This window comes from Coenobita brevimanus, chromosome 70 (assembly GCF_032717465.1).
Source record: "Coenobita brevimanus isolate Jiangsu-jjx chromosome 70, ASM3271746v2, whole genome shotgun sequence".
In the NCBI taxonomy this organism is placed as follows: Eukaryota; Metazoa; Arthropoda; class Malacostraca; order Decapoda; family Coenobitidae; genus Coenobita; species Coenobita brevimanus.
In genome coordinates this window covers 33,965,642-33,991,337 of record NC_137023.1, presented here as the reverse complement: position 1 = coordinate 33,991,337, position 25,696 = coordinate 33,965,642, and the positions used below count along the sequence as shown (strand labels likewise).

The window sequence follows — 25,696 nt, the reverse complement described above, 5'->3', positions numbered from 1 at the left end:
ACTTCGGAGACATTTTTTTGGAACTTGAGGTGTTAGGTAAAGACTTGATGACTCCTTCATTATTAAAGGTCCTTCCTGACTCAAAGAAGATCGTCTGAAGGCTGCCTGGGTAAAGTGAAAAATACGTCCTCGTGGTGAAGGTCAATATTTTAGCAACCAAGAGCACAGACTACCACTGGGTTTACTAGTGTGTATGAAGAAAAGAAGAACGATTGTTTTGATGTGCGTTTAGCAGTCAGGTTGGTGGGAGGGAAGTTAGAGCAGAACAGAGGTAACAGCAGAAGGAAACAGAGTATCACTGTGTCCTCTTTATTTGTCACGATGTGTTCCAAAATACCACAGCGCTTGACAAGACTGGTAATGCAAATTGATGGAAAATGGCAGATCAGCTTTATAGGCAGCCATACGCCTTTAATAGACAATATCGCAGTATTACGAGCGAGCGAGCGATGTTTACTCTCAGTTAAGTTTAGAAACGAGCGGCCCGGCCCGACCCGGCCGTCAGACTGAGCAGAGCTAATAACTTTACACCTATGTGAAGCATAGTTTAAATTCTTTCTGCATGTGATACATTCATTCAATAAAGCGTATTATCCACTAAAAACTCACCCGTAAAGGCATAGGAACCCCTTGGAATCTCGACTTTTCCAGGGGAGTGTTAGGTTCTAATCGGTGAACTCCTCAATTACGAAATCAAATCAAAAAGATATTCCATCGTAACACTGTGTTTTTGGCATCGACTTTAGGAAGTAAATATAATAGATTTTGGCTATAATTTTACATTTATGTTTTTGCTATGTTTTCATGGTGAGAACACAAAGGGAAAATGCCCTATTTCTGACTTTAATCATCTCAATAACCAAGTCTTCAACGTTTCATTTTCGTCCACGCGACAGGTTGGCAGCGGATACTGTAGAATTTAGCACTGTGCGTGTGATGAATGCTACGGCGCCGTGCTTTACACCAGCACTCGGGTACCGTTGGAACCCATGTAGCTCAAACAAACCCTGAGTTATATTAAGAACTTCTGTTTTCTTCACTTCATTATATGTGCTCCACACGACTCAATGAGCGATTCTAAATTTAATCAATAGCCGAAAATCATCCAGGGAGAAATCATCCAGGGGAAACTCCATGTTTCTTACTTCCATCCCGCGATTGATGGCCGACAATTTGCCGTAGTTCGCTGAAACTACTCGACCATTGTGAATATTCCGCGTGGCTCGTACGATGCAATACTTCTATTATCTATCTAACTATCTATTGCCAGACGCCTCAATCCCGTTTGGGGTGGCCACAAACAAATCGCCTCCAAGTCACCCTGTCCCCCGCCATTTCACTCCCTGCTCCCAACTCACACCCCCTTCTCTCAAATACCTCTCCACCCCATCCCTCTATCTCGTCCTCGGCCTCCCCCTCCCTCTTTCCCCCTCCACCTCACTCACATACACTCTCTTCGTCAGTCTTTCACCCTCCATCCTCTCCACATGTCCAAACCACCTCAGTATGTTCCTCATAACGCTTCCTATCACATCCACATCAACACCACAACGCTCCTTTATATCCTCATTCGTCAGCCTGTCTCTCCATGTGACTCCACAGGCTCCTCTTAAATAACTCATTTCCACTGCTCTCACTCTTGACTTGTGTCCTTCCAACAACGTCCAAGCTTCACTTCCGTACGTTAGAGTTGGTATCACAATACTGTAATGTAGTAACTTTTTCACTTCCATGCTCACTTCCCTGTTTCTTATCACTGCTTTCAAAGAACCAGCAACCTTTCTTCCCTGCTGTACCCTTTCAAGCACTTCACCCTCCAAACCTCCATCCTTACTCATCACACTACCCAAGTACTTAAACGTACTCACATTTTTCAATTCCTCACCATCCAACCTCGCTGTACATTCACTGACTTCACCTCTCTCAAAGACCATCACTTTACTCTTCCCTACATTCACCTTTAGATTCCGTTTCTTACACACTCTCCCAAACTCATCCACCAAGCCTTGCAGCTCCCCTTCGTCTTCACTCAACAACACAGTATCATCTGCAAACAACAGCACAGGGAGTTTCCAAACACTATCCTCTCTCACCAGGGCCACTCCAACATCCACTACCCTACCTTGTACCTCTTTTATTACCCCATCCATGTAAAGATTGAACAACCATGGAGACATGACACATCCCTGTTTCCGCCCAACTTTCAAAGAGAAAAATTCACTTAGTTCACCATCCACACGCACTGCAGCCTTCGCACCATCGTACATACTCTTCACAGCATTCAACAACTTCCCATCTACTCCATATATTCTTAACACTTTCCACAATCCTAGTCTATCCACCCTGTCATATGCTTTCTCCAAATCCATGAAAGCCGCATACAACTTCTTTCCCTTCTCTAGAAACTTTTCCACTAAAGATCTGAGAATGAATATCTGATCTACACAACCTCTTCCCTTCCTAAAGCCTCCCTGTTCTTCTCCAACTAATTCCTCTGTTCTTTCTCTAACTCTGTCAATAAGTATCCTACCATACACTTTTCCTATTATACTAAGAAGACAAATGCCCCTATGATTACCACACACTTCTTTTTCCCCTTTTCCTTTGTACAAGGGAATAATTATACCTGACTTCCAATCCTCCGGGACTCTACCTTCCTCCCAGGCCAATCTGCACATCTTCCACATCCATTCTACTACTATCTCTCCCCCATGCTTCAGCATGCGGGAGCGAAATAGAAAGCGGCACGCGTGATTTTCTTTCATAGTAAGTCGATGCACCTTTGATTATTCAAAGTTCATCGATGTTACTGTGGAAACGACATAACCAATGTTCTTGGCTCGAGTTTGAGAAATAACAAACATGACTATCTTGTCTCCGTATATCAGAGGGAAATTGGGATAACATGGAGCTCGCTTGCTCGTCATTCGCTTACAAAGCGCACTTTACTGGTTCATTGTGGAGTTAATGACAGCAGCCAGAGAACGTCATAATTATGTAGTTCATTCTTGCAGCTATTTTTTTTTTTTTTTTTACTCAGGAGAGTCTTTTGAACTGGAGGGGTTAGATATGATAACATTCATTAATCTCTTCTTTGCTAGAGATCCCGTCCAAGTTGAATATAACCGTCGGGTGGCTGCAATAAGTAAAGTACGCCTTTACAATGTGGTGGTTGTTAACAAAAAGTATAATTAACTAGAAAGCACCCGGAGAGCGCATATATCCGCCTGTGACAATAACAATTATGATTTAATGTTGTGATTTGTTTTTCCTTACCAGACGAATGCTCTTACGACCACATATAATTAATCCTACGGTCTTAGTCTGCCCCTTACACAGCCTCATAGAGTGCACACCTCCGTCAACACCAATAAAATTTAAAATTTTTTCTTGCATCCGGACCAGGATCCACTTTAAATTCTAATGAACTCTTCCTTACCCACTGCCCACCTATCCACCAGACTCAACTGAAATCCGATAACATCTTTTGTTGATATCTTGTACGCACACACCCATGAATACATAACCTCCGTCCAACTTCGTTGGCGGAGGTAAAAAGTTGATTATAAGGAGCCCTTACTACATATACTTCAGAGTGAGACCTGCTTAGCGTGGAGGATATCAGCCACTTCACTCAGATGAGATCCTATTATTCTTGTCCTTGCTATTTTCTGAAGCTTGTTTTCACCCTAAGAGAGACTTTCGGAACTAGTGGAGTTAGGCATAGCCTTCAGTACCCGTTCAGTGCGAGTAACCTTTCCTAAGCTGAATGCGATCGTTTGGACACAGCAAGAACATAATAAAACGACAAGGAGCACGGAGAATGCAATAACCGTGCACCCATCAGTTGATTCACGGGCCGAGCATTTGACTTTACTTTGCGACCTTGATCTTCAACAATTGCTTTCTCAATCGAATTCCGTCATCCTTGCATTACTCTGAGCGCTCACACAAAATTTGGTCTAATCAGATTGAAACTAATGAGAGAGGGCAGTATTTGGAAACTTCCTGTGCTGTTGTTTGCAGATGATACTGCAGTGTATTGTTATGTAAAGACGAGAGGGAACCGCAAGGCTTGGTGAATGAATTTGGGAGACTAAAAAAACGTAATCTAAAGATGAATGTTGTGAAATGTAAAGTTATGGTCTTCGAGAGAAATGAAGTCACTGAATTTATAGTGAGGTTGGATGATGAGGAATTGGAAAATGTGAGTGCATTTAAGTATTTGGGTAGTGTGATGAGTAAGGATGGAAGTTTGGAGGATGAAGTGCTTGAAAGTGTATGACAAAGAAGAAACCTGGGTGGTTCTTTGAAAGCATTTATAGGAAGTAGGGAAGTAAGCATGGAAGTAAAAAAGTTGCTGCATGGTAGTATTGTGATATCAACTCTAATGGAAGTGAAGCTTGGACCTTGTTGGAAGGACGCAAGTCAAGAGTGAGAGCAGTGGAAATGAGTAATTTGGTAGTAGCATGCGGAGTTACGTGGAGAGACAGAGTGACAAATGAGCAATTGAAGGAGAGTTGTGGTGTGGATGTGGATGTGATAGGAAGCGTTAGGAGAAACACATTATGGTGGTTTGGCCATGTGGAAAGAATGGAGAGTGAGAGACTGACGAAGAGATGTATGTGAGTGAGGTGGAGGGGGGGGGAGAGGGAGGGGGAGGCCAAGAATGAGATGGAGGGATGGAGTGGAGAGGTATATGAGAGAGGGGGGTGTGAGCTTGGAGCGGGGCAGTGAAATGGCGGAGGACAAAGCGACATGGAGGCGATTTGTTTGCGGCCATCCCGTAAGGAATTAAGACGTCTGACAGTAGATATACTGAAACTGCTTCGGTTGACATTACCATGTGAACTTTACCTTCGATCTTTCTTTGTGGCTTTGACATATAACTGACTGTATTCCAAATCTAACTCCTTTATTCTCGCCTTACCCTGAACGTTTCCACAAAGATCGGTGTAAATCAGAAATAAATTGTTTAAGCTGACCTTGCCGTTTGACCTTAACTATCAACTTATTGTTCTCAAAAGCTGTATGCCAACTAACTGGTTGAGCCTCAACCCTTCCACCACTATTGATAGAAATCAGATTCGGGTAAAAAAGTGTTTTAATTTGTTCTTACACAGACAGACGGGTCGAAATCTGACCTTGCCCTGTGACCCAGAGCTATGACTGAGTGTTTTCAACATAGTCTCACTTCATTCTTCAACCTGAATTGTTCCACCAGGTTTGGTCTAAATCGGATAAAAACTGCTTAAGTTGATTTCTCTAGGTCAAAGTTTGACCTAGCTCTGTGACTTTAACTTTCCCTGAAACATTAGTTCAGCGTCTTGGCGGCCTTTTTGTCACACATGCTATGACTCCATCACCCATGAAATCGATTACGACTATGATTACTTAAAAGATTATGATCACGATTACGATTCCACCCAGTGTATTGGAATCTATTACGATTACGATTCTAGTGGTTAGCAATCGATCATGAGTAATATTCCATGATGGGAGGAAAACAAGATATCATCATCTTACCAAGCAAAGGTTTATTCGGTGAAATGTGATTATGAATATTAGGCCTAATGATAATAATAATAATAATAATAATAATAATAATAATAATAATAATAATAATAATAATAATAATAACTAGAAGGTAGAACAACTTATCATTCTACCAATGGAACAAGTGACGTGGAAGGACATAATCTTACTCACCATCTGCGTCCAACCCTGATGGTCCATTCATGCAAGCGCCAGGCAACCTCCTCTCCCATTTCAAGATATATCGGCAGGTCCACTCACACAATGAGGCACGTCAAATGAAGAGGACAATGCTATGTTTGAATGACGTGTCGAGTCAACAGATGTGTGCTTTTTATTTTTATTTTGCTAAGTAATTAAACACATTTCACATTACGCATTTTTCACCAAAATACCTGTTGATGTAGGTCAATTAGACCTCTTGGTTAAAGTGATACAAAAACTCAGAAAGAAGTATGAAATTACAACGTACCTATATATGTTTGTTCTGCACTATGTTTTGTAATTATTGTCATAAAATTAAGGTTTCATAATTTTTATACGCATTGGATTTTGATGACAAGTCTGACGTACTTAGAATTTCGTTGCAAAAAGATAGTTCCACTTCAGGCTCTGGAAATAAGCCCAGACCACATACGTACACTGTGACAAACTATGGCCAGTTGACTACCTCCGTGACTCGGCTGTCAAGTGTTACCAAACATATCCACGCGGTATGACTAATTGATTTTGATAAATGGGAGGGATAAATTGTCATTGGTGCCAACGTGTGTGACTGTGCAGACCAGTCCTGGATTCGCAAACTTTGCCACACAGTCGCCATGTCAAGCCTAGGTTTGTTGGAAGAACTATGTCTTGGTTGAGCCTTCACTCTCTACACTCTTCTCTGGCCAGAGTCCGAGCTTGTTCGAGATGACTGGTTCCTAACTGCATAGGACTCGACCTTGTTTTCTGTCCAAGATAATCTTTCGGTATGATGCTGCATTTCCTCAGAGCTGTCAGTATATGATCTTCATATCTCTTCTTCTGTTCTCTTGGGTTGCAACATACTGCGGAGAGTTGACAATACAGGACGTGGCAGAGTATGCAATACTCAGGCAGCTGCTTTTAGCCACCATAGTGTCTGTGCTGGTTGACATCATCCACTGAAGAATTTGTGAGTGACGGGTTTAATTCTCCCATGTGACTCCTAGGATGTTCTGTAAACATCAGATGTGAAACGACTCAAGCTGTTTGATGTGACGCTGGTAGGAAGTCCAGGATTCAGCACCATATAAGAGGGTGGAGAGGCAAATAGCAGTTTATACTGATACCTTCGCCTCGATTCTCAAGTTGGTGTTTTCAAGGACTCTGGATCTGAGACGTCCAAAAAAGGCTGAGGCGTGGTTGATTCGTGCAAGGACTTCTGCATTAATGTTATGTTGATCTGTGAGCACACTTCCAAGGTATGTAAAATTCTCCACCCGTTTTACATTTTCGCCATTTTCCTGACATGCAAGCGGCTCTGCTGGGTTGTTTCTCTGACATATTATTTCTGTTTTAGTGACAGTTTTTCGGAGCCCCATTGCATGGTATATGTTGGAAACGATGGTGAGACTCTGTTGAAGAGCTACTCGGGTAGGTGCAAGGACTACACAGTCATCAGCATAATGTTGTTTTAGGAAATGAACGATTTCAGTCTTTGATTGTGCCTGTAGACGTCTGAGATGAAATAAATTACCGTCTAGACGGAACTGGAAATTAATTCCATCAGGGTACAGTTTTTGGTGATTTAAAAGGGTGACTGTAGTGAGATACTGTAGATATTGAAGATGACAGGAGCCAGGACACATCCTTGCTTTACACTAACATCCACGTATGGATGTAGGTGGGTACCGATTTGCTCCGATATATGGACCCATGAACATTTATGTTGTCATGTAGGCTCTTCATGATGGTAAGAAATTTATTTGGAACTCGAAATTTTGAAAGAACATTCCATAAAAGCTGTCTGTTGACAGTGTCAAATACTTTTGCAAGATTGATGAATGCAATATATAAGTCACGGTATTGCTTGGGACATTTCTCTTGTATCTGTGGGGCAACAAAAATCATATCACAGCTGCTTTGTTCCTTCAGAAATCCAAGTTGTGTTTCAGGAAGTGTTGACTCAGATGTTTTGTCAGTCTGGGTAATACTATCTTGGCTAGTACTTTGTTAGCATTCACAAGGAGGGAGATACTTCTACTCTTGCCGCAATCTGAGTGGTCCCTTCTTTTCTAGTTTCAATATCAGAAGTATGCCATTCAGATGGAATTCGTTCTTCATTCCAGATAGTCAGTATGAGATCACGGAGGCGCTGGTGAAGTAACAGACCACCCTCTTTAATTAGGTCACATGGTATGCCATCTGGGCCATGGCTTTTGTTATTTGTTAGAGATCGAATGGCTTGAATAGTTTCTGCAAGTGTAGGTGGGACATTGAGTCCTGCCACTTGAGGAGCATTTGGGATGTTATGATGGATACTGGTGCTCCACTGGGATTCTTTGATTCAGTAAGAAATTGACGCATCGTGTCCATCTCTCTATGATTGCTTGCTTGTCTTTCAAGAGTTCTCCTTCCACTGATCGAATAGGGATTATGTTGTGTTCAATTGGTCAATAGATGGCTTTTATGGACTTGTAAAATCCATGTTAGTCATTAATATCAGCCCATCCTTGCAGCTCTTTTGCTTGCTCAGTCCACCGTTTGTTCTCCATGTTACGGAGTTTTCTCTAGGTTTCACTTCTGAGATTCTGGAATTAAGTTTGTAGAGTTAAGGAGCTTGGATGAACCAACCATGTGTTATATGCTTTATTCTTCATTGGTAGGTCATGTATGCCCTAAGCATTTTCATCCAACCAGTCTTTGTGGCAGTGAGTGGAGGAGAGTAGTGTTTCTTATGCAGTGCTTTGGAGCAGTGCCTTAACCCCCTCGCGCACCATAAGTTTCCAGTAAGTTTTTGTTCCATGCACAGAACGAAAACCTCACTCAGACTGGCTCGTGTGTGTGGCATGGGAAAAATTTCTTTGACCCAATTTACCCCTGGAAAGTGCTTATATTGTTATAAATCGCTTCTCATCATCTTTGTTGATGTTTATGCTATCAGATAACAAAAAAAAACATAAAAGTGATGAATAAATGTACAGAAATGAAGCCCTAAAAAACCTTATTTATGTGAAAACTAGCTTCTCATAACTTCCCAACATCACCGTGAAAAATTTTTCCTGTGACGCACAGCTGCAAAGGTCATGTCTATATGCAGAATTTCACGATCTTTCATCTTTGAAAGTTTCAAGTTGATATGTCCAATAGTTTTTGAGTAAATCGAAAAAACTATGAAAATCGCCTAAAAACGACTGATTTGTTTATTATTTCGTATGTTGCTAGGGACACTGTAACAAACATATATGTAAATTCCATCCAGTTTTGTAGCCCAAAGGTTAAGGAAGCCCATGATATAATGCAGTGTTATAACCCTTACTGTTATGGAGAAAATGAATTTTGAAACGTTATGATGGGTTACGCGTGGTGACAGCACCTACGCTTCGGCCTGTAGGCTGAGTATGTTCGTCTTTCGTAACTTTTCCCCAATTATTTTCACACATAGGCTTTACAAAAGGATGCATGAGAAATCATCAGCTTGATCAAGCTTTCTTCAGATTTTGATGCGATCTATACTTTACGATTATGATGACTGAGAGAATAGCAATAAAATGCACCACATTTTCCCTATGAGAAATATATAGTAAACACACATTTTATACCTTACAATACAATAGTATAAAAACTAGACAAATAAGTTGGTTACTCACGTCCTCTAGCAGTGTTGTAGTGTTTCTTGAGAAGAGATGGAGTTGCAGAGAGGAGGACAAGTACAATCAGAGCCTGTGTGTGTGTGTGTGTGTGTGTGTGTGTGTGTGTGTGTGTGTGTGTGTGTGTGTGTGTGTGTGTGTGTGTGTGTGTGTGTGTGTGTGTGTGCGCGAGTGTGTGTATGTGTGTGTGTGTTCTTACCGAATTGTACCTTTACAGGAATGAGTCAAGCTCGTACTGTCCCGTGTCTTAAGCCATATTTATCGTACATATCCATAAATTTGTGAATTGTTTTGGCAAACACTGTTTCATTCGGTAGTGCATTCCACTGATCAATTGCTCTATTTGGGAAACTAAATTTCCTTCTGTCTTTATCACCTCTCTTTTTATGCAGTTTTTTGCAGTGTCCTCTTGCTGATGCTTCCCCATACATTAAGTAATCATTTATGTCTATTTTCTCCTTCCCTGATATGCATTTATATAGCATAATCATGTCACCTCTTTCCCTTCTCTCCTGTAGTGTTGGTAGATTCAGTTTATTTAGTCTTTCTTCATAGCTTAGATCCCTTAAGCTTGGTACCCATCTTGTAGCGGTCCTTTGAACTTTTTCAATCTTCTCTATGTGTTTTTTGAGATGAGGACCCCAGACTACTGATGCATACTCCAGGGTTGGTCTGATGAATGATGTTATTATCTTTCTTAGCATGTCTTCCTTTATGTATGTAAACGCTATTCTCATATTGGCAAGCAGTGTATACATGTTCTGTACCTTCTCACTGATGTGTGTGTGTGTGTGTGTGTGTGTGTGTGTGTGTGTGTGTGTGTGTGTGTGTGTGTGTGTGTGCGTGTGGAGTGAAGGCAGTGGTGTCAGTTGTCATACAAGTGATGGCAGTGGTGTCATTTGTTACAGGAGTGATGACAGTGGTGTCAGTTGTCATAGAAGTTATGGCAGTGGTGTCAGTTGTCAAAGGAATGATGGCAATGATGTCAGTTGTCAAAGGAGTGATGGCAGTGGTGTCAGTTGTCATAGGAGTGATGAAAGTGGTGTCAGTTGTCATGTACTCTTTCTCCGATGAGTCCTTGCGAGACATTATAGGTTTAGTGTAAAATAGGAGAGGATCTGTAAAAATTGATTAGGAATTTTGAAATCTGGCTTTCTCTGAAAATACATAAGAAACACTTATACACTTTCTTCACAAGCACACTGCACTATATATAACACAATATCACTTTACACATGTAAAGTATGGATGGTGTGGTAGTAAGAAATGTGTGTTTAAATGCTCGGCTGTGCGCTCACACACCCTTCGAGCCTGACTGTCTGGAGAATACTGAGGTAAATATAGGCCGCTTGGCCCTCTGATAAGCTCCCGGGTGTTGCCATATATTTCCCCTAGAGTGGCTACGCTCAGCTTTGACTCAACCAAATTTGACACAAATCCATCCACAGGAAAAATTTCTACGACCATTTATAGGGAAGTAGCGTCATGTTGCGTCATCGGTTACTCCTCAGATTACAAGGATTATGACTCGCATTGCGTCATCTTGTGTGATGGGGTTAACGTCAAGTCACTCTGCATCTAGCTTTGTTGCACTGTTGTTTGGGTCAAGTGGTGGACTTTGAGAAAGCTTGTCTGTAATAGTGCTATGGAAGGTATTACAAGTTCCTGCATCATTTCAAATAGTACAGTTTAGTTTCTTGAAGGATGGTCTATGGCGCATTTGTGGACACACACACACACACACACACACACACACACACACACACACACACACACACATACACATAGTTCTAGTAAAACATGATATCCGCTCTTACGCAGGTTTAAAAACATGTTATCAGATTCAAACTGTTAGTTAAATCAGGTGACAGTGAAGGGATTTGATCACCTTAGCTGACATCATGGAACAGAATACTATGAATCAGATTCTCGAATGGATAGAAAACTAGTTAACACATCCTCCATGATATACTTTACAAATCCGTTGTATTCTGTGGTATCTGTACTTCCCTGTGCTGATAGATTTGCAGTGCATCGTTTAGTTTGTTGACGTATTTTCACATTTTGTTGTCGCAACCAACAGACGATTGAATTCACCGTAGAACAAACCTCAAGTAGTGAAGGGGTCAATGAAGGGCCTCCCTGACTCTTGCAGTTCCAAAAATCTCTTCGAAATTAAGTACTATCATTTGATGGTAGTAATAATAGAATACATACACGTCATCGTAATGGAATACGTAAAGCCCATTAGTGAATACTGTAAGGCTATGTGAGGAGATAATCTGCTGTGGAATATGTGTTTGGCATTATGCATCAATAAGAACCAAAGACCGGGATGTATAGTTGTAAACATTTAATCTAAAAACATATTTTTGTGTTTGTTTGTGCTACTTATCTCCAGAAAATTTAATTCGACTTTGCAGGGACTTTCTGAATTTGAAAGGATTGAAACAGATCTCGTGAACCCACATGATACGAAAGGCCTTCCTCAACTTTAATAAAATCGACCAAAGGTACTGAGGAAAAAGAGGCTGTCATACTGGAGAGCTTAACAGACATCAGGAAGGGATGGAGCACTTGTCTATACGTTAGGCAAATCCCATTATTAATATTCCGTTACAAGAGAGAGAGAGAGAGAGAGAGAGAGAGAGAGAGAGAGAGAGAGAGAGAGAGAGAGAGAGAGAACAAAGTGAAGGTAGGTATAAGCCAGAAAGCAAAAGGCGGAGATTTAAAAAAGTAGAGGGCCAAATGGAGGCAGTGAAAGGCAAAGGCAGCAAGTAAAAGGCAGAAGTTGACGTTCAGCCTTGTATAAATTTGAAACCAGTGACATGGCAGCTCCCCAGACTAAATCACCCGAGAGAGTTCCCCCTGACAGATGATACGGATGAATGTGAGGACGGGTGCACCCAGAATGATACCTGACGTCACAGAATGAAGGGAAAGGTAAGAGCAGCTACGCCTCGTCTTGGTGTGGGGTACGTTGGTGTGGTGCGGTGGTGTGGTGTGGTGCGATGGTGTAGTGCTGTGGTGCGGTGTGGTGTGATGGGGCAGTGTGGTGGTGCGGTGTGGTGTGGTGGTGTGGTGTGATTTCGTGTGGTGGTGAGAACTGGAGAGGTGTGGTTGGCCTGGTGTGGTGTGGTGTGAAGTGTGGTGTGTGGTGTAGTGATGCGGTGTGGTCTGAAGTTTGTGGTGGTGAGTGTGATGTGGTGAGTGGTGTAGTGATGATTGGTGTGGCGGTCAGTGGTGAGGTAGCGAGAAATATATAGTGGCAAGCCGTGTGTGGTAAGAGGGTGTGCAGTGCCGTGTGGTGAGAGAAGTTTGTGGTGAGTGTGGTGAGGACACGTTATTCAGTGTGCCATCCTCACATTTTGGAAAGGAAGAATATGAAAGAGGAAGATGTGAGATCGAAGAAGTGATGAGAAGGAGGGAGAAGTAGGACCTGGTTCAGAGAGCAGGGAAATGATAAAAAGGAGAGAAAAAATAAGATAGCAGAGAAGAGAAAATAGGTTAAGTAAGAGATAAAAAGCAGCATCGATACACAGGTCACACCGTAACTTACCGTCTAAGTTATGTTTTCTAGTCCCTAATGTTATTGTTGTTGGTACCCCAGGCTCATCTGGACGTAAACCCGATGGGTCACGGCTTTATATTGCATTCCTCTGTTGTTACCACACTCATTTCAAGGGACAGGAAAGGCGCTGAGGGACGTTTGTATAACAGGACAATGGAATCACTAAGGCATATCGGTGCCACCACATGATGGTGTCCCTCTCCACCAATGAATACAAAAAACAAAAAAAATTATGCAATATAAAGTTTGCCATCCACTTTTCATGATGTACAGTTAAAAGATTTGCTGGAACATAGAGATGCAGTACTCCTCTGGACTAGGACGTCTGAGAGAATTTAAACACTAGTATTGAGAAAGAAGCTGCTGATCCTGCACTGCATGCTAAAACAAGTGTGCGTTTTTATGTGTGTGTGTGTGTGTGTGTGTGCTTGGGTTGGGAGGAGGTGGAGTGAAGAGAGAGGAGTTTACTGCAACCAGCAACAGTTTTAGATGAATGTCAGGGTTGGTGGCGTGACGTCCTGCCTTCTCCTTGGCAGAGTAAAGCAGTCTGTGTCATTTGTGCAGTCCTGGTCATCAGTGCCGCCTCTTATGGCTCATCCTGTTCCCTTGCATAGAGTGTGATGCTGCCTTATCTGTGGTGCTAGAGCCTTGAGGGATTGAAAAGGAAAACACTGAGGAAAATGCAGGCCACCACAAAGAACGACAAACAAATAGCAGTAAGGAAAACAATGAGTGCAATTAACAAAGGTTACACACACACACACACACACACACACACACACACACACACACACACACACACACACACACACACACACACCACACTCAGAGAGAGAGAGAGAGAGAGAGAGAGAGAGAGAGAGATTTGACTGACAAGCATGTTGTTAACGTCGAGAGAAATCGTAATTCAAAAACAGAAAGAGAAGGTGTATTATGGAAAAAGAAACAGTGAAAGGAAAATAAAAAGTATGTAGACAAATGGTGAAAAAGTGAGGAAAAAACTGGAAAGGTGAGCTAGAGATAATAGAATAAATCTTGAAAAGTGAGAGAGAGAAGGGAAGAAAGTTAGAGTGGAATTGCGAGAAAAATAACCCAGTAAAATATCTGAGGGGGAAAGACTGGAAAAGTTAACAAAATAGCAAAGTACGAGAGACAGAAATAGAGGTAAAAATGTGAGAAATCATGGACAGAAACGGAGAAGATTTAGCGGGAGAGAAAGAAGAAAGTTTGAGCGATAAATGAGATGGGGTGAGAGGAGAGGAAGATGAAAGAGATGAGAGACAAAGAGGGAATTGTAAGGCAGAACAAGAAGCAAGAGTGGACACAGAGATGCAGGAAGACAGACAGCTGAATAGAATGATAGAGAGATTGATAGATAGATAAACAGACACACACACACACACACACACACACACACACACACACACACACACACACACACACACAAATATATAGATAGATAGGTAGAGAGAGAGAGAGAGAGAGAGAGAGAGAGAGAGAGAGAGAGAGAGAGAGAGAGAGAGAGAGAGAGAGAGAGATGACAAGGACAAAGGAAAAAGAGGGAAGCATAAAGAGAAGGAGGAAGACTGGTGAAAACGACAGAATAGTAAAGGAAGATAAGACAAGGAAAAATAAAGGAAAAAGAAGGAAGAGAGGATATAGGAGTGGCGCTGGTAAGAGGGAAGAAAAGAAAGACAGTTATGGGAAATATGCAACTCAGAGGCTAGGTATGGCAGTGAAAGTAGAAGAAAAAGAAGAAGAAAAAGAGGAAGAAGTAGGAATGAGGACATGAGGGGGGAGGGAAGGAGGTTAGAGGAATTAAATGCTAAAGGGAGAAAAGAAGTGGATGAGCAAGATGTCGAGGAAGAGAAGGAAGAGAATGATGATGACGAAGTGAAGGATAAGGAGAAGGAGGAGAAGGAATAGGAAAAGGGGCAGGGGAAGGAAGAGGAGGGGGTAAGGAAACATAAGGAATGATAGAGGGATCAGTTGGACAAAGGTGAGAAGGGGATCTGAGGAAGCCCTGGATCAGACACATCAAGGTCAGTAGGAAAATAAAATCTTATGCTCCATATATGATCAGATATTGTTATTCATCTTCTGTCTTCGTGCCAAATGTAAATGAGTAGTCTTTCCTAAGCCATCAATAGTATATATATATATATATATATATATATATATATATATATATATATATATATATATATATATATATAGATAGATAGATATAGATATATATATATATATATATATATATATATATATATACTGGTTAGCAGCGCACTCGAAAACTCAGGTCACCTTTATGACGTCAAAGGAGGTTATTTCAAACAATGAGATGATTTGTCCAACAGCGTTATTCTCTTGCGGTTAGGAAATTCATCAACACCACTTCTTTACCAGTTAATTTCTGATTCTGCTCCGTTGCTATACTCTTGTGTGTAATCATGTAAGCTGTGTCGATATTAACCTATAAGAAGCAAAGGGGAAATTATTAATGGGTGGTTTGGGAAATAAATCGTTAAGGAAGAGAAGCTTGGGAGCCTCCTTACCCTACGAGAATACGGGCTCAAGAGTTACGGAGTACGGTGTACTAACCCTCGCTGCAACACAGTACATCACTCTGCATCACTGGACACTCCTGGTTCAATTTTGACTTAGATGTTTTACGATATGGCCAACCAGGAGAGAGAGAAAAAAGAAAAGAAAAGAAACTGTGACTTCATTGGAGTTATTCTTTCTTGAATGATTTGGGTGCCATAAACTGCTTTTTGGACAACTTTGGCATATTATTATAACACTTTTTTTGGTAATGTTGAAATATTCTTGCCTCAATACATGGTTTATATTGATCTATACTTGCTACTGAACTAAGAATTCCATGCACGAATTTATCTCCGTAATTCACTCTCAGGAGAAACCCCATTAAGGAGGAGCATCTAATATTAATGAACACAGGATCTCTTAATTAAGCGTGCCATCCGTAAAGGTGATACTGAGGCAGCGTCTTCCAAGGGACCGGTTCATCCTCAGCCGCCAGTGTCTATAATAAGCCATAGTGTCACTGTAAGACCGTACCACCTCTTCCTTACCAATTTATTATATATATTAACCCTTATTATAAATATTAACATGTATGATGTCTGCTGCAGGGTTGGTTCTTTTCTTGGGAACGAGAGTAATAACCAGTATTTGCCTTTCCACATGCTGGTCAAGTACGAATTAGAAAGGGGTATCTGTAGTGAGAATCGTGCTCTCCTATTTAAAGTTTTATAGTGGCTGCTCTACTGTGTGTCGGAGACCATATTTCGTCGGTATATATCGACAAGGTGCAAACATGTGTTGTTATGTGATTGCCACACGAAAGTACAAACTACTAGCACCCACTTCAAATGTCTGCCACGGTTGGATTCGAGCCCAGACTCAAGGCAGGGTAAGGAGACGAACCTGACAGCCACTGTTTCACCGTGGTCGCCTGGAGCAGAGGCGCCATAAAGAGAGATGCTGTGCTTGGTAATAAAGCTGAAGATCAGATCACATCGTTTGTTGACAAGCAAACTGGTAGACATCTATTCTGATACCGGTGGCAGGCGGTGAATCGGGTGTGCAATGGGTGTTAAAGCGAAATCCATTAGGTCAGTGGAGCGGGATAATATAGGGTAACAACCAAACGAGCTGAGATATGAAGGCTAGGAGAAGCCTTTGTTCCAGCTGGGTACCCTGGTGTGATGATAATGACTATGTTGATGAAATGCATAAAAAGTACGAAGCTTATCAAGAGCAGCCTGGGGAAGAGGGGTGGAACAACATGGGGGGAAGAGGACTGTGACAAAAGAGGAAAAATAGGAGGGAGGCATCACAAGACGAGCAACACGGGTAACGAAGTAAAGACGAGAAGGATGGATCATACTACTCCCAGAGGAGGAAACTAAGCCGCTCCATACAAACAGTCCAGCCCTTTGGCACTACCTCGGGGAGGAGGGGAAGAGCTCAGAGCAGAAGAGGGAAGGAGAGGAATAAATGAATATGATGAGGAGGAATCCACAGTGAAAGGAGAGGGAAGCACAACGAGGAAGAAAATGGTGAGGAAAATAGTGATGAGAGAGGCGGAGGAGGAAAATAACGAAGAGAAAATGGTCACTGAAAAAGATGGAGCGGTGCTGAGGAGAAAGCTGTCAGTTGCAGATACAAAGGAGGTGGGAATGAAGGGGAGAAGAAGCAAGGAAATGATGTATTGGTAAAAGTGAAAGAGAAAATGGGATGGATGGGAAGAGGGAGCTAACGGAGGAGGGGGGAAATATATATAAAAAAAAAAAGTGGTTGATGGATTGCTGAATACGGTGGAGTGAAAGAGTGAAATTATGGAGGAGGAAGAAGGCAAAAGAAGCAGGAGGGAATGAAGGAACCGATAAGAGAGACAGTGGTAGGCGACTAGGGAGATAGAAACTTTTGAAGAATAAGAAATATATATAACAGAAAATCTTAAAGATATCGAAAAGGAGAAAAGAGAGGGAGGGAAAGGCTGGGCGAAAAAGAAGTATTGCTACTAGTATTAGGAGAATTAGATCGTAACAAGAGTCTTTCATTTATTTATTTCTTCAGCAAAGTCCTCAGTCACACGGCTGACTCATCAAATGCAAAACAGGAACATGCTTTAGACCTTTTCTGTACTTGCACAACTGAAAATAAACAAGGATTTTTTCACCACATGCATCACTTTCCGGCTTTATATCAGCAAGAATAAGGGCATCAGTCTTAACCTGCTACTGTCACTCCTGGATTAAAGTCATAAGTTCGCTACTCACAGCTGCCGTATGCTCCTCCAAAACTCCAGCAGCCAAGAATTCCTCGTCGTCCGTTTCCCTTCAGTTTTTTAAGTGGAGACGGCAGCAAACCAGCCTAACGTCAGTGCTGTTCTCTGAGCTGGTCACTCCAGTCAAGAGGATATAAGTTATTACAGTCTAGGAATCGAGGCAGCCTAGGGATCGAGCCAGCAAACAATTTCGGAATTAATGGATTGCCAGGTGTCATGAAAGGTTCATATACCCAGATCTGATAGCTAACAATAATTCAGACATTCCATACTAAGACCATATTCCAACTGCAATGAATAAGGAATACAAAATATTTAGTACTGATAATTTAGCCAGTACTGGACACATACATTCCAGTACATACACTGCAACAAAAACAAAATGTGACAACAAATAAGACATTATACTAGAAAACAAAGAAATACAACATTCACTATAGTCACACTATATATAAGTTTATTCCCAAATACTGTACTTACCTGGAAAATTCCTTGCCCTTAAAAATGTCATCTTCCCAATTTGAAATTTACCATTTCTTTTATAATTATCTCAAATTCTGAACATCATATTTCACATCTAGCTGATGCCATCAAGGAACTGTAGCTTTACTCTTTTTCAGTACACACCCCCTCAGGCAAACACATTCCTGATAGGTTTCATTAGCATATTACCCGTTGTCTTAACCCCAGCACATCCTACTAACCCATCGAAAATAATCTGTGACACATCCTGATGGCCAAGAACTATGAGATGTATTTTCTTCTGTTATCAACGCTAAATCTCTCTCTAGAGATTTTTTTTCTTTTTATCTAATTTTCCTCTTGTTTGTAAGGTGGGTAAATACTCGTGTAACCGTCATTTCCAGAACTGGTCTGCAAGGTACTGAGCATGGCCGCTGCGCCTCCCAAACTAATCCGCTTTACAAAACTCCCCTGGTGAGGCCTCCCGCCCCGAATGCAGCAACAGCTGCATGGGCTCGATGGCTTTAAAAGTAAGAAACTGCTGCGGAAAGAGGCACAAAATTGTAGCAATGAGTGAGAGAAAATGTAAAGGATGAGAATGGAAGATTGTTAAGAATTGGAAGGGAAGTGTCAGACGAATGTAAAAATAAAAATGCAAAACAAAAGAATGAGACAGACGAGAGCAGAGTACCAAACGGATGGAAAGATAAAAGAAATAACGATTGAGAAAGACGGCAGCACACCATCGGTAAACACGACTATTAAGCAGTACACAATAATAATAAAAAAAAGTTGTCAAAAATGTGTCAGTGTCAGAATTAAAGCGGATCTGAAAAAGTTGGAGAATGAAAAGGAATTGAATTTTAATGAAGCATATGCAGAAGTAATTAAATGCAATGAAGGGAGCACAATGAACTGTTGGTGGGAAATATTCGGTATAAAAAAAAAAAAAAATCAAGGATGAGTAGAGTTGTATCAGTGGTGTGTAAGTAGGTCGTGACTGTGCCCTTGGATAGTGACGGAAATCAATACAAAAATTATAATCGAATAGGTTTCCCGAGTGTTGTAGGTTCGATATGCGGCAGGATAGTAATGGAAAAGGTAAGACTGCGTGGTGTATAGTGAGTGATGAAGAAGGTGGAGTGCAGCGTGATAGGAGATGTGTGGATCAAATATTTGCAGTATAGCAGACGGTGGACAAAACATGTGAGATGGGCTGGACGAGAAGTGTAACAATTTTTGATATGGAGTAAAGCATGTGACTGAATGGACAAAGAGGGATCGTATAAAGGTGTTATGTATGTATGATGTTGAAGGTAAATTGCTGGATGCTTTAAAGAGCTTATACATATATGTTTATCTGTCTGTCTGTATGTTTGTCTGTCTATCTATATCTATATATCACTATATATATCTATCTGTATATTGGCGGTGAAACATATGTAAGAGCAGGAATAAATGTTCAATATCAGTATTGGAGACAGATTTGGGAATGTGTTATATCCTTGCGGTTATTGTTGTTGATCAACCTCAGCCTGTCAGGTAAGCTATTGTCCCTGTAGATCACTCCCATGCACAGAACTGGCGATCCTTTGTTGCTGACAGCGCCTCACGATGCGGGGAAAATTGTGGAGGCTTGATTCCTGGATAAACATCGCATTTACCGCGCTGCACCCAGTTAGCAGGGACGCAATAGCAGCCTCCACGCCTCCTCGTTTTCTGCTTATATGGGTACCACGTGGAATTGTAAATAGTGTCATGTTTTGCAGGAAACCATTAGGCTTCTCATTCAGGGCAGTCACCTGAAATAGAAAGAAGAGTAATATAAAGTGACACGAGGAAAAGGAGAAATAAGAAGAGAGGTTGGCAGACAGAGATAGAATGATGAAGGTGAGGGAAGAAGTAGGTAACACCACATCAGGTAAGTGGATGATGGCTGCTACCCCGAACACCATGTTCCTGTGGGTGTTAAGTATATACATAAATGGATGGGTTGTATGAGAGGGTCAAAGCAACAAACACGAGGACGAGGGAGTGATGAATGACTAGAGGTGATGATGCTGTGTGGCTTGTTCATTCTCAATGGAGTACTTAAAACTGGTTCAGCTTTGTGAATGAGTATCAGCGATGAGGACTGTAAAGAAAATGTAGATAATAGTGAAGTACCGATTGAAAGGTGATGAGCAGTAATAATGTTATGGCGAGTGTTGCGAGAATGAAACAAGTTGAAGAGGATGAAAACATTTGAAGACTTTTAGTACCTAAGAGCATTAACAAAACGACTTGAAGGGGCACTAAGAGAGTGCAACATCCACTCCCTACACGTGGTCTATGGGTCATGCATTTGACTTCGTCCTGTGGCCTTGACCTTCTACCGATTATTCTCGAATTCATTCTCCTCTGACCCATAACTTTTACACCAACTTAGGTCAAAATCGAATCCAAACTGTTTGAGGTGACCCTATCCTGTGACTCTGTTTTTTGACCTGTTGTTCTCAAAATGAAATCTATTTATCTTTGGGTGACCCTCATTCCTTCCACAAGGTGTGATCAAAATTGAACAGAAACTGTTTGAGGCATGCGGGCAAACACATGGCCTTGGTTTGTGACTCTGACCTTGACTAATTTTTCTCGAAGTCTAATATCTTCATTCTTGCTTTGCCCAGAACCCTTCCTCCTTGTTTGCTCAAAATCATATAAAAACTTATTAAGTCAACCTGACCTTATGACCTTTGACTTATTGTTTTTTTTATATCAATAGATAAATCTATTGGCTGATCCGCAACACTTCTAGCAAATTTAGTCCAAATTAGTTCAAACCTATTTTAGTTATTTCGTTTGCACACTGACTTGCACAGGTAAAGCTTAATGACCGTGCCTTATGACCTTGACCCTTGTTCTTTCCTTACCCTAATCCACTCAACCAAGTCTAGTCAAAACTGGATAAAACATTTGAAGCTGACTTCTTGTGACTTTGACCTTTGACTTTGCTCTGTAACCTTGACATCTGGCTGGTTAATCTCAGAATCGAGTCCCTTCATCCGTTCCTTACCCTGAACCTGTCCACCAAGTTTGGCTAAATTTGGATGATAAGTATTTAGGCTGACCTTGACATGCAGCCTAAACCTTTGATCTACAAGTATTGTTAAAAAAGAAAAAGAAAAAAGTAAAAAATAAAATCTGACTCGCAACCCACCCACCAAGTTTAATTCAGATCGGATCAAAACTGTTGAAGATATTTTGTTTACTTACAGGCATACGCATGTCGAAATTTGACCTCGCCCTGCGACCCGGACCTTTGGCATATCCCTTGGGTCTTGTTTTACTCTGATAATCCCCTAATTTTGTTCCGTATCTGATCACACCTTTGCATGTTAGCCTTGCCATGTGACCCTAACTTTTGGCCTATTATCCTCCACCTCCCCCACCCAAAGAAAAGGTCTGACACTCAACTGACCTTCAACATTTCCACCAAGTGTTACTAATATGGTATCAAAACTTTATTTTTTTTTTACTGTTAACACACACACACACACACACACACACACACACACACACACACACAGCTACCGTTACAGCATTACAAGTCTCTCACTTCGCTTTCAGAACTCGCGGATGTAATAAAGACGTAAAATCAGTGAAGAATGAAGGGACCCAAGTAAGTAAAGTGCTTGTTGATATGAAGAGGTTGGAGGTTTAATTAGAGTTTCAGTTGGACTTGAATACAGTATGTTAGTTCCCACGGTACCATATTATGGGTGTGAGACTTCAGAACAGTGGCTCTTTCTTGGGTCGCTGAGACGTATTGAATAGGTGAGTCTCTGCAATGACTGTCCCAACCTTCCTGTGTTGCCGATCAGGGGCTGCACCGAGGACGTGCAATGTAGCGCGGCACAGCACTGTGTATGGTGAAATAAGATGATTTGTGCGTGTGTGTGTGTGTGTGTGTGTGTGTGTGTGTGTTCTTACCTAATTGTATCTTTACAGGAATAAGTCAAGCTCGTACTGTCCCGTGTATTAAACCATTTTAATCACGCATATCCTTAAATTTATGAATAGTATTGGCACACACTATTTCATTCGGCAGTGCATTCCACTGATCAATTGCCCTATTTGGGAAACTTAATTTCCTTACGTCTTTGTGATCTCTTTTTATGCATTTTTTTTTATAGTGTCCTCTTGCTGATGCCTCTCCATACATTATATACTTAATGATGTCTATTTTCTCTTTCCCTGAGATGCATTTACAGTATGTAGCATAATCATGTCTCCTCTTTTCCTTCTCTCTTGTATTGTTAGTAGGTTCAGTTTTTCTAGTCTTTTTTCATAGTTTAGATCCTTTAAACTTGATACTCATCGTGTAGCGTGTTTTTTGAGATGAGGATTCAGACCACTGATGCATATTCCAAGGCTAGTTTGATAAATGATTATATTATCTCTCTCAGCATGTCTTCATTTATGTATGTGAATGTTATTCTCATATTAGCAGGCAGTGTGTGCAAGTTCCGTACCTTCTCATTTATGTGGTCATCGGAGACAGTCTGTTATTGAAAAGACATTCCTAGGTCCTTCTCCTTTTCAGATATGTGTAGGATTGAACTTCTTAGCTTTTAATCCCAATCTGGTCTTTTTCCACTTTTACCAAACTTAATTACATGGCATTTGTCCACATTGAATTCCATTTGCCATCTATTGTTCCATTCATGAAACTTATTCAATTCTTCTTCTAAGAGTTTGTGTTTTTAATTCTGCTTTGTCTTTTTGCATCATCAGCAAACATATTTAGATAGCTTCCATTTCCAGTGTTCCTGTTCTACATCATTCATATATACTAAAAACATAATTGGTGCCAGCACTGAGCCCTGTGGAACTCTTCTAGTCACTTCCCTCCATGATGAGTAATTACCCCTTAGTGCTATTCTCATTTCCTTTTTTCTGAGAAAATCCTGCATCCAACAGAACAGATTACTTTGGATTCCTCCTTGATGGTACAGTTTCCATGAGTCTTTGGTGTGTTAATTTGTCAAATGCTTTCTTAAAATCTAAATAGATACTGTCCACCCATCGCTCTTGTTTCTGTCGTGTTTCTGCAACTCTGTCATAATAGCTTGATAGATTTGTAACACGTGATTTTCCTTTTCTAATACTGAACTGTCTTTCTCTTATCATAATATGTTTTTCCAGGTGGTTTACCCAAATTTTTAATTTCAGTTTTTCTAGTACCTTGCAATCTTGCCTACAACACTGGTCAGGGATGCTGGTCTACAGCTGAGTGAATACTCTTTCTTTTCTTGAATAGGGGAACAATGTTTGCTTTCTTCTAAATATAAGGTAGTTTACCTTGACTTAACCCACCGCGTGCCAGTGCTGTTTTAAAACGGTCTAACATAATTCCGCGGCCAATGCCAGTGCCGTTTTAAAATGGTTTAAAATTTAAAAAAATCACTGCACTGCATTTTTCAAGATTCGTGGGTAAATAATTGGCAGGCATGTATGGTAATTGTTCCTCTACCATTCCCCAGGCTGTCAAGGCCATGCACTCACTCGCTCCCCCTCTCACGCACGCTCTGCCTCACTCTGGCTGTGTGCCTCACTCAGTGCTGTACATAGTGAAGGCATTTTGTGAGTATTTTCAAGTATGTGTAAGTTGTAAATATTTTCTTGTAAGGGTAAGGACTATATAGTGAAGTCAAGTTGTAAATACCTTCTTGTAAGTGCCAGGACTGTACATAATGAAGTCAGATTGTACCTATCTTCAAGTATGTGTAAGATAATGCATTCACAGTGAGAAAGACATGCAAACTGTGATAGATGTTGAAGTAATAAGTAATCGGGAAAATGTACTGAACATTGCTATACCTTCCCAGCATAAATACCTGAGTATACCTTACATAGAAACGACTTTCTCTCACCTAGTGGTGAGCGTGAGAGAGCGGCTATACCTGTATGCGAGTATGCAGGGCTCAATAAAACCCATTTCCGAGCCTCGGTGAGCATTTTAATGGTGAAATTCGTTGTTTCCACATCAAAATCTGTCATTTTAGCCGGAAAAAAAGGTCGAAAAATGGCCGGCACTGGGGCGACCCATAGGGCTAAAAATAGCTGGCACGTGGTGGGTTAAGGATTCCTTGAATATTATGGTAAATATATTGGTCTGCTTAACTCTTCTACACATTCACATAGCACCCAACCTGAAATTTCGTCAGGACCATTTGCTTTTCCTTTGTCTAATTTACACACCTCTTCCTGTACCTCCTGCTGTGATATTCATATATCTTGCAATATGTGTGGGCATGCATGTTCCTTACAATTTCTCTCAAAATTAATTTCTTCTATAAAAATTGATTGGTAATTTTTGTTTAGAACTTCACAGATATCTTTTTCTTGGATATAGATTATCCTCTCATACATGATGGATTGTATTTTATCTTTAACTTTGATTTTGCTTCGGATGTAGCTGTAAAAAGGCTTCGGTTGATCGCTATTTTTATTTATGATGTCCTCCTCAAACTGCCTTTGAGCTTCTCTCCTTATTCTTGTAAAAACATTTCTTTGCATGTTTGTAGTTGTTATATGCCCTCTCACTATTGTGTCTTCTGTACCTATTCCACAGCAAATCTCTTTTCTCTTTTGATTTTTACATTCTGTGTTAAACCATGTCTTTATCCTTATTTCTGTTTCTTTGTGCTGAGGGATATAATTTTGGACTTCTGTTTCGTATAATTCTCAGAATTTTCTGTATATAACATTTAAATCTTGTCCCCTAAGCTCCTTTTCCCAGTCTATTTCTATGATGTACTTCTTTGGGTCATGGTAATTGCTTTTTTTTTGTAGTTTAGGCTCATTTTGCGACTTTCATTACTGCTAACTATATCATATGCAATCCTGAAGTTGAAATTTAATACTACATGGTTGCTTTTGCCCAATGGAGGGTGATTCGTCATGCTGTCGATATCATTACCTTGCCTAGTAAATGTAAGATCTAATAATGATCGATTATCAAGTCCACCTTTTCTTGTATTTTCCTTTATATGTTAAAATAAAATTCTGTACACGATCTAGAAGCTTTTGATCCCGACAGCTCTCATAGATTCTTAAATGTAGAGTATTCCAATTTATTTTTGTGCTGAAATCTCCAGTTAATATAATTCTTTCAGATTCTCTTCTATTCTATGTAGCAGGGCTCTTAAACTCTGAAATGCACTTTCTGCCAGGTCTTCACATTCGCCTCTTTCCCAGGTGTTTGTTTTGGATGACATGAATAAATTTGTCACAGTTATTTTCCCCTCAGATGTGTCCATCTCTAATGCAATCAGTTGTGCTTGTGACTGTATATCTAGTTCTGTCTCTTTGACTTGTACGTTTTTCTTTGTTAATACCAGAACTCCTTTTTTTTTTTCTTCTTTTTCAAATTTCTATCTCTTCTCCATATATTGTAATCCTCAAAGCTTAAGGTGTCGTTTGATATCCTAGGGATTAATT

The 25,696-nt window shown here is 40.7% G+C and overlaps 1 protein-coding gene and 1 pseudogene across 1 annotated transcript in view; one reads left to right on the top strand and one right to left on the bottom strand.

Moving 5' to 3' along the window:
* LOC145406412 (uncharacterized) overlaps nt 1-17,889 on the top strand; it is a 36,151-nt pseudogene extending 18,262 nt beyond the window's left edge.
* A 773-nt stretch (nt 17,890-18,662) lies between these two features.
* The window catches only part of LOC145406411 (uncharacterized), a gene marked incomplete at its 5' end in the record, with an annotated part of 93,386 nt that continues 86,352 nt past the window's right edge, over nt 18,663-25,696 (bottom strand). Inside the window, 2 exons of the mRNA XM_080277569.1 lie at nt 18,663-18,755; nt 19,879-20,016. Coding sequence (XP_080133695.1) covers nt 18,663-18,755; nt 19,879-20,016 — 231 coding nt within the window. The remainder of the gene's footprint in view (nt 18,756-19,878; nt 20,017-25,696) is intronic.